Raw genomic sequence first — 18,850 nt, 5'->3', positions numbered from 1 at the left:
CTACAACATTCGGCATGTATTACGTGTCTCCGCTACAGCATACACGAATAATTGAGCAACCAAGCCATCAGCGCTTGGCTGCACGAAATCAAATTCCGCCGGATGTCAGGCGATGACTCTTGTGTCGCTAACAGCCAAGAGGAAATCCTGATGGTCTGTCCGTCTATTGCGTCAGACTTGAAAGGAATAACATTCCTTCCCATGTCGAAGTTCGAATAGGAACATTCTTCCTCCGAACCCCAAATGCAAGGGAATGATAAGTTACACGTTGCCAGACCAACTTCAAAGGAAGTAAAAGAACATATTTCCCTCCCCTCTCAAAACGAGGTCATACTGCAAAAGCACTGCTTTTAAATGAGATTTGGCCATGGCCATCTGGTCATCAGTGTCGTATACATATTATCATTCTTGTTTATATTCTTTCATACATTTCATTAATTACTTCAAATTATTCTTACAAGGATGCAACCATGGAATATTCAAAGGAATCCTCGAGGCTTTTGCTTGAGGTAGAGTGAGGGAAACCATAGAAAAGGAAATGTCTGCAGTAAACTGTATGTCAGTTCCCACTGATTGGGTATATACTGCTGCTAATCAAAATTTTAACACTAGGAAAGAAAGAAAGTAGCGAAATATTGCTTGTAGTGTGTAAAAAGTATAGGAGGAAGAATACATTATCAAATTTTGAGACGATTTGTAAGTACACAGGGTGCGAAATTTAAGTCACATAGCAGCTATTTCTGGCGTGGCTGTGCACCAAGTCGAACTGACTTTAGATGGCAGATACAGGTTCATGATTCCATACGACTTGACATCTATGCCAAAGTTCATGAATCGTAGTGGTTGGCGAGTAGCAGCATGGCAGTCTGTTGACATGCCTCATGACCAAATGTTTTCAGCGCGTGAGGAATCCTCATAAAGTTCTAGGCGGGGTAACAGTCGAACATCTCTATATCGTGGTAGGTCAGCAGAGCACAGGCAACATGCACTCTTGCATTACCTTGTTGAAAGATAGACCTTGACCACTGACCTTAACACGTGAGAAATGTGCCCTGTTGAGCCAACACATTATGAACACTACCCAACGAGAGATAGAATGCCGACTGGCGGCATTGGGGATACGTGAGGCGCTAAGGAAACTACGTTAAGTGGAGAAAAGACGAATGGGGAATCATTCTAGTGACGATATGGACCACAAATGGAGAAACCCATTGATATCAGAGACACTGACAGTGGGAAGATTGTTACGGCCGGGCACCTGGGAACGAAAATCTGGAAAACGGCGAAGTTGGTCATCTGTTCACGTGCAGTTGTCGTGAGCATCTATGGAATGTGGTTGAAGGAGGATGAAACCACGAGTAGGAGACAAGATGTTGAACACCTACGCTCCATGACAGGATGGTGACATCGGAGGCATGCTGGTGGCTCTGTAAAGCGGGATAGCCGGCGAGCTGTTGCACATCTGGCGTCTGACAGTCAGTACAATGCTAGTGGTAGGATAAGCGTAACGGAGCACGCCATACGACACACTTCGTTGGAAATTGAGCTCCGCAGGCGACAACCTCTTTATGTTCCCACGCTAGCCTGCCGACATCGTCAGATATGATTGTAGTGGAGATGGGGTCATCGAGATTGGACCGTGGAACAATAAAAATGTATCGTCTAATCGAATAAATCAAGTTTCTTGTCACAACAGATCGAAGGTCGAATCTGGATATACTGTTATCCAGATGAACAGTTGCCTGAAACATTCACTGCGCCACGGCGTAGGTTGCTGAGGGCAGTATTATGCTATTACGGACATTCACCTGGGGTCTCATGGGACCTGTGGTAGTACTCGAATGCACCATGATGGCTGCTGGCTGTGTGACCATTACTGCGGTCCACCTTCATCACTTGATGTTTGATGCATTCTCAGACGGCAACGGCATCTTCACACAGGCAAAAAAAAAAAAAAAAAAAAAAAAAAAAAAAAAAAAAAAAAAAATGCTACAGTGGTTTGAAGAACGTGATAATGAATTCACGTTGTTGTCTTGTTAACCAAATTCGCCTGATATGAAACCGATGGAACACATTTGGGACGCTATCGGATACCAGGTCCACACCCACAAACCACCGGCCCGTAATTTGCGGGAGTTGTATGACATGTGCACAGACATATCGTGCCACATACCTCCGAAAAACTATCATGGCCTTGAAGAATCCATATCACTCATATTACCTACCAAAGGTGGACCACCTCGCTACTAAACAGATGCTCGGATGTTTTGGCTCGTCATTGTATGTGTGTCCTCTCGGGCGTTAGGAGCGTAGGGCTATCGAGATCGTATGTAGCTTTGAGTGTAGTCCTTCTGAATCCTTCGATCCATATTGGTAAAACAGTCGTAGGAAGCTAGCGAATGCTAGCAGTAATATCGTTGAACGATAAACCACGGTCTCGAGAGGTTACGACCGCTGCCGAATTACGAGAAACGTACTCGTATGTTGCAGACTCTGTATAATGGCCATCAGTCTAGAGCCGAAACAAGCGATAACTTCGCCCTCCCGAGGGGTGATGAGCGGTGTGGGATGACAGCCCCCGCCTACATGACTGTCATGTGGGCATAGGAATTGCCAGTCTACTCTGGTGTTGTGACAGTCGTACTCCTACCCCGTCATGTATCAGGATGGGTCCCTTTACTCATCTTAAAATTAGAAAAGAGAACAACGATCAACAGAAATCCATGCAGAATACACAAAACATTTGGTAACAGAACAGTGGAGTTGTTTGCAGAAGGTGGCAGTGTAGTAACTTGGTACTCAAGGCCCGATCTTTACCAGTATGTTAAGCAACCTTAATTCAAGTCACCAACGAGCTGAAAATGTCGCGTTAAGGTGTCCACATTACAGACTTTTCTTCTTCTTCACGAGGTATAACACAATCTTCTCATTAACAAAAAACATTCAAATGCGATTTTTCAGTGAGAAACCCACTGCACAATTTTTGCTTGTATACGGAACGCAGATGGCGTTAATCCTACCTACTCTGGGCGGTACCTCTGAAATATTGATCGTTTCCATTTGGAAGCATGTGGTATACTTCAAGCTAAATTGACATTGTTTCATGCCGCCTTTATGGAGTTGTAATTTTAATGGACAACAATGTATTGTAATGGAACCTCCCACAGTGTAAGGGCACAGTCCCACACCACAGCACAGCCGATAGATCCGAGCAGTCTCGTTACTTTTATGTCCGTCTAGTATTCCGGACGTGACTGTTATTACTAAATCAGATACAGGTACTACAGAGACTTCTCATAGTTTTGTACAAAAACTTATTTTCGGATTTTACATGCCACTCTCGATCCCCCGAAGTTAGCATTAATTGGTAAATTTCACGGAAAATGTTGTAATTAGTTCCTGCGAGGAAAGTAACAATGACCACTCCAGTATCAGGCCAGACACACTGGGGTACTCAAGTGTTCAGTAATACCTAATACCTACCAGTATGCCATGGTATATGATTTGTATTATAATAACAAGACTCAGTGCTGCAGTTTAAAGTGCAGGTTGTTCATACTCCTCATAACATAGATAGTTACTTCATCATAAACAGGTTCAATGATCCTGGTTGTAACTCCCCTTAACGACACGCTGGAAAGACCCACTCTGCCTCGTCTTCCGCATCCTGCTATCTTTCCCATCTCGCATCCTATACCAGCTCATCCACTTCCCACAACTTCTCCTCTTTCTGGAGCACCTTCGGACCCAATATATTAATCGTAAAACTCAGTCCCAGCACATCCGAGATATACCCTACTTTCCTGTCCTAGCCACTTCGGCCCACCTCGTGTCGCTATTCCATTTTCTTCCCTCTCCCTTCCTCCACCTCAATGATTACTAGCTATCTGCGGTTCTACTGGACACCATATTCAGACTCGTCATTCCACGTCCATCATGATCATGATCATTTTCATTCACCACCAGAACCACCATTATACCACAGCACCATTGATCCTATCTTCAGTGATTATATTTCAGCTGTAGGGAGAAATCACCAAAAAGTTTTCTAAATCATAAAAACCGTCCATCAATGTGTTTTTTTTAATAAATTTGTTGTCATCTGTTTCTTACTTGTTTCAAAACTTATTTTCAGTACGTGTAACCTTTGGCTGTAGAGTGAAAAAAAAAAAAAAAAGAAAATCTAGCTGGAACATATGTCGGCATCCTTTCGAATATTCTGTTGACTTCAGATATGGTTTACATACAGTACACATATGGCCAATTACATGCAAATAACACGGTTTTAATTATGTTATTAATGTACTTTTATGGCCCTAGCCAAGGTCGCGTGAAGAGCGGGATTTGTGATTCTGTAGAGCGCCAGGACGCTAATGAAACATCATTCAATTAACAATCATTATTTGGCGAGAATTTTACAATCACTCTGTCTTCTTCCCAGCGCTGCCTGGCTGCGACCGGAATTTGTCTACACTGCTTGAAAGCACGAGGTGGCATGTCAGTGTCCGGCGATGAACTTGTTGAATACAGGTCCTAGCATTGGCTGTGGTCAGTGATGCGGCCCCGTCGCAGGAGGATGCAGCGGCTATGCGTCTCCGCAGCCTGGCATGGCTATGCGTGTCCGGCAGAACCTCAGCGCTCTAAAAAATGGACTGGATTATCTGGTCCAACTGAACCGATCATTGACTGTAAATGGTTATGTTCGGCTATTTGGAGACCATTTGCAGCCATTTATGGACTTCATTATCCCCCCCCCCCCCAAAAAAAAAAATGGTTCAAATGGCTCTGAGCACTATGGGACTTAACATCTGTGGTCATCAGTCCCCTAGAACTTAGAACTACTTAAACCTAACTAACCTAAGGACAACACACACATCCATGCCCGAGGCAGGATTCGAACCTGCGACCGTAGCAGTCGCGCGGTTCCGGACTGAGCGCCTAGAACCGCTAGACCACCGCGGCCGGCTCAGCGTTCTAGATGAGTGAATCTGCGCTTGGGCTCGGTCCCAGGAATCTGCATGCCCCTGTGGTCGGCTGTTGAGATGGCGTGTAGGTAAAAAACCCAGCAGAAACGTGAAGGACAGCCTGAGCGACAGTCCCAGCATGCAGCCGGTAAGAAGGTACTCGTACTGCCCCAGTAGTGGTCACACAGGTGCCCAGTGGGTCAGTTGAACAGCTTGCAGACGGCCAGATCGGTCTTAATCCACCGAACATCAGCCCGGCCCCCATCTTAAGTCACTCACTGTTGTGCCCTGCAGGATTGCAGCTTGCAGATCAGAATTCGCCTCCATTGCTGGGCGGTTGTGGGTTTGGAGCAGTGGACCCAAAGTCGGCGGCAGGTTGTAGACGCTTGTTGAATTCACCAGAGCATCCTGAAACTTAATACAGCTCCGTCTGTATCCGCAATGCAGATGGAATGACCTAACTCTGAGAATGAGCCTGTGCTCTCGCTTCCTGAGCCTGCTCTCCGCTGCTTTGGTGTTTAACTTCAGGATTACAGAGTGTTACTTTACGCAAAGTTTGCATCCTGAAAGATATTCTTAAGACATCCCTAGTTGAAGTTACTACATGTAGCCTTGTTACAGGTGGAGCGTCCTATTTGCTCCACACTGTAGTCAAAGTGCTGAATCAGTTGCTCTTGGCTTCTCTGTCGCATAGTCTGATGAAACGAGCTCCCAGTTTGTTTGTACTTTCGGCTTCCCATATTGACTTTCGGTTACTACACCGTTGCGTAGCCGGCAGATGCGCCCCACTTAGCGATGTCTCCGTCAGTTCTTAACAAAATTTTATTTCTGCACCTACTTACTTTTAACTGTGAAACAGTGTTATCTGTGGGTGACAGTTTAAATCTCCCAGGAAGTTTCATTTTTCTTACCTGAGACATAACCAGGATTTTTCTTTGTATTTAACGTTACGTGTTTGATTCATGTTTGTCTGTTCTATGTTAATCGGCAAATTCTTGTTAATGACCATGAATCTAAAACTGTCCAAAAAGTTTAGTTAATAAATGGTCATTCAGATTTTAAGGTTAAATGTCAGTGGTGTCTGCTTGTTACAGATACATCGAAAGATACCCAGATCGAGTAGATATGCTACTCACGCTGATGGAATTTTGGTCCAGACTTCACTCACTGAACGAGAACATCAGCGAACTGCTGCATGAACTGCGCCGTGAAAATGCCCGGATGGCGGCTGAGGCTGCCGCCGTGGATGCTGCCGCTGCGAATGGGGGCCCCATTGTAGAATTCCCTCCGGATTCCGACGACAAGCCGGAGGAGAAGCACCAGCAGGCGGAGGAGGACGACACAGAGGAGGGCGCCACCGGCGGCCAGCCCCGCTAGTCAGGTCAGTCCGCACACTATTTTCAAGTAGATCTCCAGGCTAGTTCATCCTATGCAAGCCTCTTCATCTATGCACAGCTGCTGCAACCAACGTCCATTTAAATCTCCTTGCTGTAGTCAGTCTTTGATCTCCTCCTATAATAACGCCCCCCTCCCCCTACCCCGCCCAAACTTCCCTCTATGAACAAACTGATGACTACTTGTTGCCGCAGAATGTGTTCCATTTACATCTACATCTACATGGATACTCTGAAAATCACATTCAAGTGCCTGGCAGAGGGTTCATCGAACCACCTTCACAAATCTCTATTATTCCAATCTCGTATAGCGCGCGGAAAGAATGGACACCTATATCTTTCCGTACGAGCTCTGATTTCCCTTATTTTATCGTGGTGATCGTTCCTCCCTATGTAGGTCGGTGTCAACAAAATATTTTCGCATTCGGAGGAGAAAGTTGGTGATTGGAATTTCGTGAGAAGATTCCGTCGCAACGAAAAACGCCTTTCTTTTAATGATTTCCAGCCCAAATCCTGTATCATTTCTGTAACACTCTTTCCCATTTTTCGCGATAATACAAAACGTGCTGCCGTTCTTTTAGCTTTTTCGATGTACTCCGTCAGTCCTATCTGGTAAGGATCCCATACGGCGCAGCAGTATTCTAAAAGAGGACGGACAAGCGTAGTATAGGCAGTCTCCTTAGTAGGTCTGTTACATTTTCTAAGTAGCCTGCCAATAAACCACAGTCTTTGGTTAGCCTTCCCCACAACATTTTCTATGTGTTCCTTCCAATTTAAGTTGTTCGTAATCGTAATACTCAGGTATTTAGTTGAATTTACGGTTTTTAGATTAGACTGATTTATCGTGTAACCGAAGTTTAACGAGTTCCTTTTCGTACTCATGTGGATGACCTCACACTTTTCGTTATATAGGGTCAACTGCCACTTTTCGCACCATTCAGATATCTTTTCTAAATCCTTTTGCAGTTTGTTTTGATCTTCTGATGACTTTATTAGTCGATAAACGACAGCGTCATCTGTAAACAACCGAAGACGGCTGCTCAGATTGTCTCCCAAATCGTTTATATAGATAAGGAACAGCAAAGGGCCTATAACACTACCTTGGGGAACGCCAGAAATCACTTCTGTTTTACTCGATAACTTTCCGTCAATTACTACGAACTGTGACGTCTCTTACAGTAAATCACAAATCCAGTTACATAACTGAGACGATGTTCCATAAGCACGCAATACGAGCCGCTTGTGTGGTACAGTGTGAAAAGTCTTCTAGAAATCCAGAAATACGGAATCGATCTGAAATCCCTTGTCAATAGCACTCAACACTTCATATGAATAAAGAGCTAGTTGTGTTTCACAGGAACGATGTTTTCTAAACCCATGTTGACTGTGTGTCAATAGACCGTTTTCTTCGAGGTAATTCATAATGTTCGAACACACTATATGTTCTAAAATCCTGCTGCGTATCGACGTTAACTATACGGGGCTGTAATTTAGTGGATTACTCCTACTATCTTTCTTGAATATTGGTGTGACCTGTGCAACTTTCCAGTCTTTGGGTACGGATCTTTCGTCGATCGAACGGTTGTATATGATTGTTAAGTATGGAGCTAATGCATCAGCATACTCCGAAAGGAACCTAATTGGTGTACAGTCTGGACCAGAAGACTTGCTTTTATTAAGTGATTTAAGTTGCTTCACTACTCCGAGGATATTTAGTTCTACGTTACTCATGTTGACAGCTGTTCTCGATTCGAATTCTGGAATATTTACTTCGTCTTCTTTTGTTAAGGCATTTCGGAAGGCTGTGTTTAGTAACTCTGCTTTGGCAGCATTGTCTTCGATAGTATCTCCATTGCTACTGCGCAGAGAAGGCATTGATTGTTTCTTGCCGCTAACATACTTCACATACGATCAGAAACTCTTTGGATTTTCTGCCAGGTTTCGAGACAAAGTTTCGTTGTGGAAACTGTAATAGGCATCTCGCATTGAAGACCGCGCTAAATTTCGAGCTTCTGTAAAAGACCGCCAATCTTGGGGATTTTGCGTGTGCTTAAATTTGGCATGTTTGTTTCGTTGTTTCTACAACAGTGTTCTAACCCGTTTTGTGTACCAAGGACGATAAGCTCCGTCGTTAGTTAATTTATTTGGTATAAATCTCTCAATTGCTGCCGATACTATTTCTTTGAATTTAAGCCACATCAGATCTACGCTTATATTATTAATTTGGAATGAGTGGAGATTGTCTCTTAGGAAGGCGTCAAGTAAATTTTTATCTGCTTTTTTGAATAGGTATATTTTTCGCTTATTTTTCGAGGATTTGGGGATTACAATATTCAATCTCGCTACATCCCTGTGTTCACTAATCCCTGAATCGGTTTTTATGCTCGTTATTAACTCCGGATAATTTGTTGATGAGAGCTCAAGTGTGTTTTCACAACCGTTTACTATTCGCGTGGACTCATGAACTAACTGCTCTAAATAATTTTCAGAGAATGCGTTTAGCACAAGTACGGGTGATATTTTATGCGTACCTCAGGAATTAAACATGTATTTTCGCCAACATATCGAGAGTAAATTAAAGTCACCGCCAACTCTATTGTCGTATGAGTCGTGTACGTGTCTGAAATCAGATTCACGTTTTCTTTGAACCTTTCAGCAACTGTATAATCCGAATTGGGAGATCGGTAAAAGGATCCAATTATTATTTTATTCCGGTTGCCAACAATGACCTATGCCCATACCAACTCAAAGGAAGAATCTACTTCAATTTCGCGACAAGATAAACTACTTCTGACAGCAACAACCACGCCACAGCCGACCGTGTTTAGCCTATCCTTTCGGAACAGCGTTAGGTTCTTCGCAAAAATTTCGGCTGAGCTTATATCCGGCTTCAGCCAGCTTTCAGTGCCTGTAACGATTTGAGAATCAGTGCTTTCTATTAGCCCTTGGAGCTCTGGTACTTTCCCAACACAGCTACGACAATTTACAACTGTTATACCAATAGTTCCTGAATCAACGTTCTTCCTGAGTTCAGCCTGCACCCTTTGTGGCTGAAGCCCTTCTTTTTTTTCCCGAGACCCTCTAACCTAAAAAACCGCCCAGTCCACGCCACACAACGCCTGCTACCCGTGTAGCCGCTTCGTGCGTATAGTGATCACCTGACCTATTCAGCAGAAACCGAAACCCAACCACCCTTTGGCACAAGTCGGGGAATCTGGAGCCTACACGGTCGCAGAACCGTCTGAGCCTCTGATTCAGACCCTCCACTCGGCTCTGTACCAGACGTCCGCAATCGGTCCTGTCGACTACGCTGAAAATGGTCAGCTCTGCTTTCATCTTGCAAGCAAGACTGGTAGCCTTTACCACTTCTGTTAGCCGCTCGAAACCAGAGAGAATCTCTTCTGATCCGAAGTGACACATGTCATTGGTACCGACGTGAATAACCAACGGGTATTCATTGGATGTAGGGTATCGCAGGGATCGAATAAAGGGTAGAGCCACGGGTCGTAACACATCTGAAATGTAACGTCCACTGTTCAAAGATCCGTCAATGCGAACAAGAGATGACCGAGACGTGTAACCAATGGCACCTCATATCATCAAGCCGGGTGATATGCCAGTATGGCGATGACGAATACACGCTTCCAATGTGCGCTCACCGTGATGTCGCCAAACACGGATGCGACCATCATGATGCTGTAAACAGAACCTGGATTCATCCGAAAACATGACGTTTTGCCATTCGTGCACCCAGGTTCGTCGTTGAGTACACCATCGCAGGCGCTCCTGTCTGTGATGCAGCGTCAAGGGTAACCGCAGCCATGGTCTCCGAGCTGATAGTCGATGCTGCTGTAAACGTCGTAGAACTGTTCGTGCAGATGGTCGTTGTCTTGCAAACGTTCCCATCTGTTGACGCAGGGATCGAGACGTGGCTGCACGATCCGTTACGGCCATGCGGATAAGATGCCTGTCATCTCGACTGCTAGTGATACGAGGCCGTTGGGATCCAGCACGGCGTTCCGTATTACCCTCCTGAACCCACCGATTCCATATTCTGCTAACAGTCATTGGATCTCGACCAACGCGAGCAGCAATGTCGCGATACGATAAAGCGCAATCGCGAGAGGCTACAATCCGACCTTTATCAAAGTCTGAAACGTGATGATACGAATTTCTCCTCCATACACGAGGCATCACAACAACGTTACACCAGGCAACGCCGGTCAACTGTTGTTTGTGTATGAGAAATCGGTTGGAAACTTTCCTCATGTCAGCACGTTGTTGGTGTCGCCACCGGCGCCAACCTTGAGTGAATGCTCTGTAAAACTAATCATTTGCATATCACAGCATCTTCTTCCTGTCGGTTAAATTTCGCGTCTGTAGCACATCATCTTCGTGGTGTTGCAGTTTTAATGGCCAGTAGTGTATCTCTTTCTATGGCGACCCAGATGTGCTCAGAAAGTTTGAGGTCTTTCCTCCGAGTTTTTCTCAAACCATTCTAACGCAGCTTACCCATCGTATTCTTGCATATTGAGCGTATTAAGGAAAAAGAGTACTTTGACGCAAATAGACGTTGCTTGTTACTAGACAACACTGCACCTAGCCAACACGAATTGTCGTCGTCTTATGTAGCGAACGGGATAATGGACTGAAACTTCCCAGCACATTAAAATTATGTGACGGACCGGTACACTAAATCAGAACCGCACTTTTCGTAAAACATGTTGTTACAGACTGATCTACCAGATTGGATTCGGATACGAAATAGAGAAGATTCACAAAGGAGCAGCGCGTTTCGCCATGGGTTGGTTTAGTAAGCATGAAAGTGTCATCGAGATGCTCACCCAACTCCAGTGACAGGCACTGTCAAAAACGGCGTCGTGCATCATGATATGGTTTGTTGTCAGAATTCCGACAGCGTAAGTTCGTAGAAAACTTCAACCAATTTGTTGTTTCCTCTGACGTGTCTTTTGTGAAAGGACCAAGAAAGCAAAGTTAGAGGGATTCGAGTTCGCACGTAGTTTTTCCAACAAACATTTTTGCCGGACATCATTCACGATTGGAACGGGAAAGGGGGGAAGTGACAGTGGTATAGAACTACCGTCCGCCAGAAACCGCATTCACAGTATAGATGTAGATGTAGATCTCCTTCCATGCTTGGAGTCTACATTGGGGGTGTTCCGACCCACATGCCGTCTATGTGCCTTGAGACGTGGAGCGGTCATAGAGACACATGGCTTCTCTAACCACAGCAAGGAGATAGTTACGGATGGAATGGCTTCTCACTGATTTTTGTTGGTCAGCACTGAAATGATGAATGATTTGCTGCAATTTGGCCCTCATATACTATGATACGATCTGGGACAGTCGAACACGACCCTTGTCATCAATATTTTGTTGACCATGGCGGTGTCAGTTTCTTTCCGAATCTAGGCACGATCCACATGATGGCGCCTGAGGAACTCAGTGCCTACACGATCTCGGAGATTATCTCCCATCGGTTGGACACCTGCTGTGTGGTCATGGTCAAATGTTTCCTTGTTGAACATCTTGCTAACAGTGTGCTCGACTGTTACGCATATAACGAGAAAAAGGTCATACGTATCAGTCACGTGACGCGCCTAAGTATTCCATTCGCCGTGGCTGCTTGAGCGTTTTCTTTCCGAGACGGCATCGTGGTTGAAGAAATTACGAGAGAGCACATTCCGGGAAGAGATGGGCAACATATTACTACCGCCCACATATATCTCGCGTAATGATCACAACGAAAAGATCCGAGAAATTAGAGCAAATACGGAGACTTACAAGCAGTCGTTCTTCCCACGCACAATTCGTGAATGGAACAGGGAAGGGGGGATCAGATAGTGGTACAATAAGTACCCTCCGCCACACACCGTAAGGTGGCTCGCGGAGTATAGATGTAGATGTAGATGTAGATGTAGCTGACTCTGTGTCGAATTGGCGTGTAAATGCAAAAGCATGCACAGCACAGAATTATGCATGCTACGTTTATCATCGTGTTGGAAAACACCTCTTGTCTCAAAGCTTCAGTTGATGGAAGAGAACACCGTCTCAGAAGGCAATCTTTTCACCGAAAAAGAAATCGGTGAGCAATTGAAAGTGGTGATGTGTTTTGGAGAGCGGTTGACAACTACCATCCATTGCACCAATCGTCCATCTTGTGTAGGTCTACATTTCAGTATTGTTTTCTGGCGTTGCGACCTCGCTATAGACAACAGCATTATCAGTGAATAGCTTCACCGAGCTTCCGGCACTCCATTTACTCGGTATTTCATTCTTTTGTAATAATGCAGAATTTACTCCTTTTTTATATTGTCTGACTTACGTGGTATCTTTTCAGCTACATTTTCATAGTGAAGAACTGAAAACTAGTCACCCCCGTGGCCAACAGAAGGTATGCCAGCTGACCGAAGTACGAAATATCGGAAAAGGCATCCACGCGGTATTGTTTCTTCAAAGACGATATGAGGAGAACTGGAATTTTTTAACTTCACGTGTTTCATTCACCACTCATCTGAACCTTCAGGAAGAAGATTTTACTCAGTTTTATCAGTGACTGACTCACAATTGCGTCCATTATTTTTCTGAATGTCCAATCAACTACATTTTCAATGTCTACCGGCATTTGAAGCTCACTGGAGAACGATTCTACTGTCGCCAACGTACTTTTCGTGCAAGATCCACGAAGACAAGATAAGAGAATTTAGGGCTGGCGCGGAGGCATATACGCAGACAGTAGTTTTTCCCACGTTCTGTGAGTGTAACAGGAAAGGAAGTAAGTAGGAGTAGTACTAGGTACTCTCCGCCATGTACCATACCATGACTTGCGGATTATGTATGTACATGTAATGTCTTAGCTTTGGCTATTTTTTGTGTTCGTATTTCAAAAACATTGTATGCAAAACACTGTATGAATAAATTGGATATGCATGTTGTATGGGTCATACATGTTAGTGCAACGGAAAGGGGGTTGGAATGTGATTTGATGTTCATTAATGTTTTTCAATCAGTGACTATGGATAAAGTATTCTAAACGCAGCATCTAGGGCAGTACTAAAATGTACGTTTAACAACTTCACTCATGAGTAAGTCAACCTAATCATTCTTGCCCTCCCCACAACATTGAAAAAGCCTACAATGAGTGATCACCAAAGTAAACAACAAAAACACTGAGTAATATGACAAGCTATAGGTACAGATACAAAAGAACTGTGATTTGTTTGCCGTCGCTGCGCGAACAGTTCGGCATAGCGTCGTAGTGCTGTCTTTCCATTTCATTCAGTGAACACATACGCGAGGTGCATACTGGCCAACTCCCAGACAGTAAACCCATTCGTACTGCTGCATATCACTCTTAACGTACCACTAAAAGTAACCAAAAGTACAGAAAAAGAAACCCGTAGCAGAGCCGAGCAGTACTGAATGAGAGCTTGAGAGCAATGATGAAAGTGGCTATTCCTGTTGTCGGATGCTAGTGTTGTGAGTGAATGCAATACGTTTGCTTCCAAACAAGACACGCAGTATATACCTTCAACATTTGCACTGTTTTCCAGATTGTTTCAGTACAGTATCAATTCAAAGATGAATGGGTTCAATAAATCAAACGGAATACAATTACACCAACGGAGACAACGAGTCCCTTGTATCGAAATTTTGTCAGTAAACTTTGGGTTCACTTTGTATTCCAGTGGAAGTGGTACGAAGGTAACACACTTGACTAGCTTTCAGGTGGACGTCGGCTCAAACCCCCATCTGGTTAATCAGACTGGGCTAACAGTGACTTCCCAGAATCGCTCAGGACAAATTCCCGGATTGTTCTCGTCAGAAGAACTCGTCGGAGTTCCTTTTCTATTCCCCTCCATTGAGAGCTTCTGCTCCTCCTGTAATGACCTTCCCGTCGACAGAATATCAAACCCTAACATGCAACAGTTTATTTTTAAGAATAAAATATTCAGCAATGTACATACAACATGTTATGATTTTATGACGTAATGTGCTTCCCATAACAATGAAAGTAATAATAACAGCACATATCTGGTACGGATGTCATTCTTCATAAGCACGAGGCCAAAAAGTTAGTCATCCACAGGAGACATCACACTAATACCGAGTAACGCCGCCTCTAGTCTTGATAGTGACCTCACTTCGGCAAGGAAAGCAGTATGGAAGTATCCTCAGAAATGCCATATCCAGATGAAGACTCTCCTACCTGATTATACAGGGTGGTCAGAAACAGTCTGAAAAGCTTGTAAGGGCGTTGCAGGGTAGGTTGTGCTGAGAAATAACTGTTTAAAAAAATTCGATGCGTTGCGCTGTTTCAGATTTAATTAGTATACAAATTAGCCCATCAGTTCGCTGCACTCGCAAATCTAAGCAGCCTGCCAGAGGCTGTGTTGCCAAACATGTTCTTCCTTTGCTTAGTAAAAAAACAAAGCGGAAAACCATTGAACGGTAGAGAGTTCGGTACTTGCTAGAGTTCAAAGTTCAGTTTTTGTATCGTTATCTAATTAGGTTTGAGGAAACCAAACGAAGAACACGTTTTTTAACACCGACTCTGACAGGCTGCTTGAATCTGCACGAGCAATGCCTTGATTGCCTGGCTTCAGTGTTAATTAAATCAGAAGCGGCGCAGCGTATCGAAATTTTTTTGTTAACAGTTGTTTCTTAGCACAACCTACCTTGCAACACCCTTACAAGCTTTTAATACTGTTTATGACCCCCCTGTATACTGTTGAGCTACTGTACTGCAGGCATACGGAATGCTACGTTTCACTCACTGTTCCAAATAGTTCCAGACATTTTCTTTGCAGTTATGACCATGTGACGTACGAGGAATGTTCATTATAATGCAATCCCTTACTTATAGTCCACTTATTACCAAGCACAATTATTACGTTGTAAGTAATAACTATCTCATAGTTTAAACAACGTTGAAGTATGTAGTAAGAACAAATGCGTCATATTTGCAGATGAATAGTACTTATCTTGCAAAGTTGGTCTCAGTGTCAGGACTGGTTCCTTTGTTCCTGTATAAACTATTGAAAAGATTTTGTCCAGGTTCGTTCAAATGACAATTTGCTGGCACATTATGTTGCTTTTAACCATTTTCTTCTTTTATTTGCGTGTTATTGAAACATAATTTACCCCAACATAATTGACACTTTTCGAATATACATTGTGCAGCTTGCTTGAACCATACAAAGAACATAATCGATGAGACATCAACATGTACCAAACTCAACAGATGCTAAACCCACTCTGACGTGTTTGCCCCAAAAACTTGTATGTATATTACGAACCCAGCTTCCAGTACCTTCTAGAGCGGGATATAGTCCAAATTAGTGCTAACACGACTGTCTTAATTGGCATTGTTTTTCAGATTTAATTTATATCTTTTTTCTGAAAATAATTATTTATGGAAGGTTCTATATCCTTAATGATTAGTAACAAAGGATGCAAATTTTGACAATATGAAAAATAGTACTTCTTCTTAATTTATAAAATCGATTTCATTATCGATGGCAACATTAGAAATCTTGTAAATGAAGATAGAAATTTCGTTTGCAGGAAAACTGAAGCATAAAAATAATATATTTAGTGTAAATTTGTTTTTTGATAATTTAAGTTGACAATTATGATTACTATTGTAATTTTCGTAGTACAAGATCGATATTACAAGATGGGTCGATATGAATGATAAAAATATATTATCAGAAAAATAGTTTTTGGTAATCAAATATTTTCAGAGATATCTTCAGATGATGAATATATAAGTTAAGTAAGAAAATTAACCCAAGTCTGGCCTCACTTTATACAGAATCGAACATTTAGATTAACCTACGAAAGTTCCGAGGAAGTAAGGTTCATTACATCATTAAACCAGAAACGTATGCTTGCAGCCCTGTGAACACCCCTGAATGATAGGAGTGTCCATAGAATACTCATCATGAAGATGTAGAAGAAAGGTCAGCCTTTGTTCACCGAAAATGTTGAAATAAACATCCTACTTCATGTTCACAGTAAAATGTTTGAGCGGACACTAGACATGGCACGGGAAACACCTCAAAAACTTCACAGAACAACATCCGGCCTGAACTACAGCCTCCACGCACTGCGTGTTAAACACCTCACAATGCCGTTGGTACGCTTGACAACTCGCATCATTTGAAAAGAGGGAAAATCGCGATTCGTCGCACCCACACCACATGTTTCCGATTAGTTACCTAAGGTGCTTTCATATTGTTGTTTGACACATCGAACACGGGCAGTTGTAAATGTTTCTGCGAGCTACCTGACTACAAAATTCCATTTTACGCAGTTCTCTGTGCAATGATCGCTCGGGAAGTAGCTCAGAGGGGCCTGCATTCATTAATAGCAGCAATTCCTGTCTGGTTTGAAACTGATTATCACTGACAATGTCTGATACTCGTCTTCGGTCTCTAGCAGCTAAGATCTTTAAACGACTACTGGCTACAATTGGCACCCTCTTCCTTGTCGACACATTGCACAGTCCGAGTTTATACACCAACAAATCGGACAATTTCATTCACGGTGTTGTCACGGGCACGTCCAAACGCGATAGCCATTCTGTCACGCCTCCCACGTCTGCGCCGATAATGAACAACCGACTAGCATGTACACTCACGTTAACTGTCATTACTTAAATCAGCAGTGACGTTTGACATGGCCGCCTAGTAGCACTCTTATACTATGTACAGCTCTCCAGAGTGACCAATGCACTCTGTTAACGGGATGACTATTATCTTGTCTGGCGAGCTTATCTGCTTTGTTACCTTTTGGACTGAAGAAAATAATATTTCTGCGTTTCTTCTTTTGTAGTACAGTATTTCACTTTTGCAGCAAATGTACTCTATGAGCCGTCCGCTGTGGCCGAGCGGTTCTAGGCGCTTCAGTCTGGGACCGCGCGACTGCCTCGGGCATGGATGTGTGTGATGTCCTTGGGTTAGTTAGGTTTAAGCAGTTCTAAGTTCTATGGGACTGATAACCTCAGATGTTAAGTCCCGTAGTGCTCAGAGCCATTTGAACCATTTGTACTCTGTGATAAACGAAACGTGTTTACTCTTGTTTACACAGGGCAGCTGGAGCCACGTGGGAAAGGCGATTTGTGCGCAGCGACTTCTTGGCCATCCACCTAACGGCAACACAGCAAGGCAGCTCACAGGAAGTCGAGCTATTTTAATTTTGAAAATGGATTATGCAAAGTTGACTTTTGTTACTCATTGTTAGAGAAATAAATATTTGAGTTTCTAAGAACTGACACTTTTTTCAGTTAGTTGTTTCATAGATTCACCTAATCTGTGTGCTGTATTAAAACGTTTTACCAATAATTCGTATAAATTTCCATCTAATATATTCATGGATGTCAACAAGAATCCTGTCCTTTTCGTGTCACATGAAAAGTTGGAAATTTCATACCATTGAAATGCGACAGTTATGGAAGTTGTACTAGTCGTAGTTTAGAAACGCGTGGGTTTGACTGAATTTCACTCGTGTACTTCATAATCGTAGCCCTGTGTGCCCATCGGATAAGTTATGCTCAAACAATGGGCCTGACACAATAAATAAGACGATACTTCCGTATTTTGTGCCCAGCAGATAACTATGATAAATACCTTCTGAATACACAACAGGCGTGTGGGGAAGGGAGCTGACGACAAGAGCAGTGCAATACTTCGTCTACTTATCAATTTTTCTTTCACCAAACCACCCTTTCCTTCACTCAGGACAAGTTCTGAATCTCAGCTTAAAGTATGTTCTTTGGAGTCTCAAACAGCATGAATTTGTGAGAGAGAGTTCGGATTACTTGGATACGACAAATCACCGGCAGATTCATTAACCAAGAGTTGAGTTTTATACATCTAATACCATTCGTCACAAAACATGAAAATAATCACGGGGTTTAGATCTAACATAAATTAACACAAAGACAAGAAAAATACTATTCCATTCTGATCCCTAAGTGAACGACTGTTTGTAAAATACGAGGAACACAACGAATCATATTATCCAGCACAGTCCGTTGTTTAAGGATTAGAAAGCGATACAGGAAAACGGAAATGGATAATTTTCACTTATTCATTTATGGATACACACAAGGCTCCAACAACACCTGCCGGCCGCGGTGGCCGTGCGGTTCTAAGCGCTCCAGTCCGGAGCCGCGCTGCTGCTGCGATCGCAGGTTCGAATCCTGCCTCGGGCATGGGTGTATGTGATGTCCTTAGGTTAGTTAGGTTTAAGTAGTTCTAAGTTCTAGGGGACTGATGACCACAGCAGTTGAGTCCCATAGTGCTCAGAGCCATTTGAACCATCCAACAACACCAATTTTACTATCCACTAGCTTATTCAGACGCAGAGTGGAAGTATCAGGGCCATGTGTCTGGCTGGGCTGGACATATCTACGATAATCACGCAAAGTAGTACAAATACACTGACGGAAAAAAATCACAACAC

At 43.3% G+C, this 18,850-nt stretch overlaps 1 protein-coding gene across 1 annotated transcript in view; it reads left to right on the top strand.

Annotated features, from left to right (window-relative positions):
* LOC126249580 (uncharacterized) overlaps positions 1-17,659 on the top strand; it is a 176,413-nt gene extending 158,754 nt beyond the window's left edge. Inside the window, exons 2-3 of the mRNA XM_049951245.1 lie at positions 6,059-6,345; positions 17,474-17,659. Of these exons, the coding sequence (XP_049807202.1) occupies positions 6,059-6,341 (283 nt within the window). The 3' untranslated portion in view covers positions 6,342-6,345; positions 17,474-17,659. The remainder of the gene's footprint in view (positions 1-6,058; positions 6,346-17,473) is intronic.
* The last annotated feature ends 1,191 nt before the right edge of the window (positions 17,660-18,850 follow it).

The sequence above is a fragment of the Schistocerca nitens genome, chromosome 3, assembly GCF_023898315.1.
Source record: "Schistocerca nitens isolate TAMUIC-IGC-003100 chromosome 3, iqSchNite1.1, whole genome shotgun sequence".
Taxonomy (NCBI): Eukaryota; Metazoa; Arthropoda; class Insecta; order Orthoptera; family Acrididae; genus Schistocerca; species Schistocerca nitens.
This window is presented reverse-complemented; position numbering and strand designations above follow the sequence as displayed.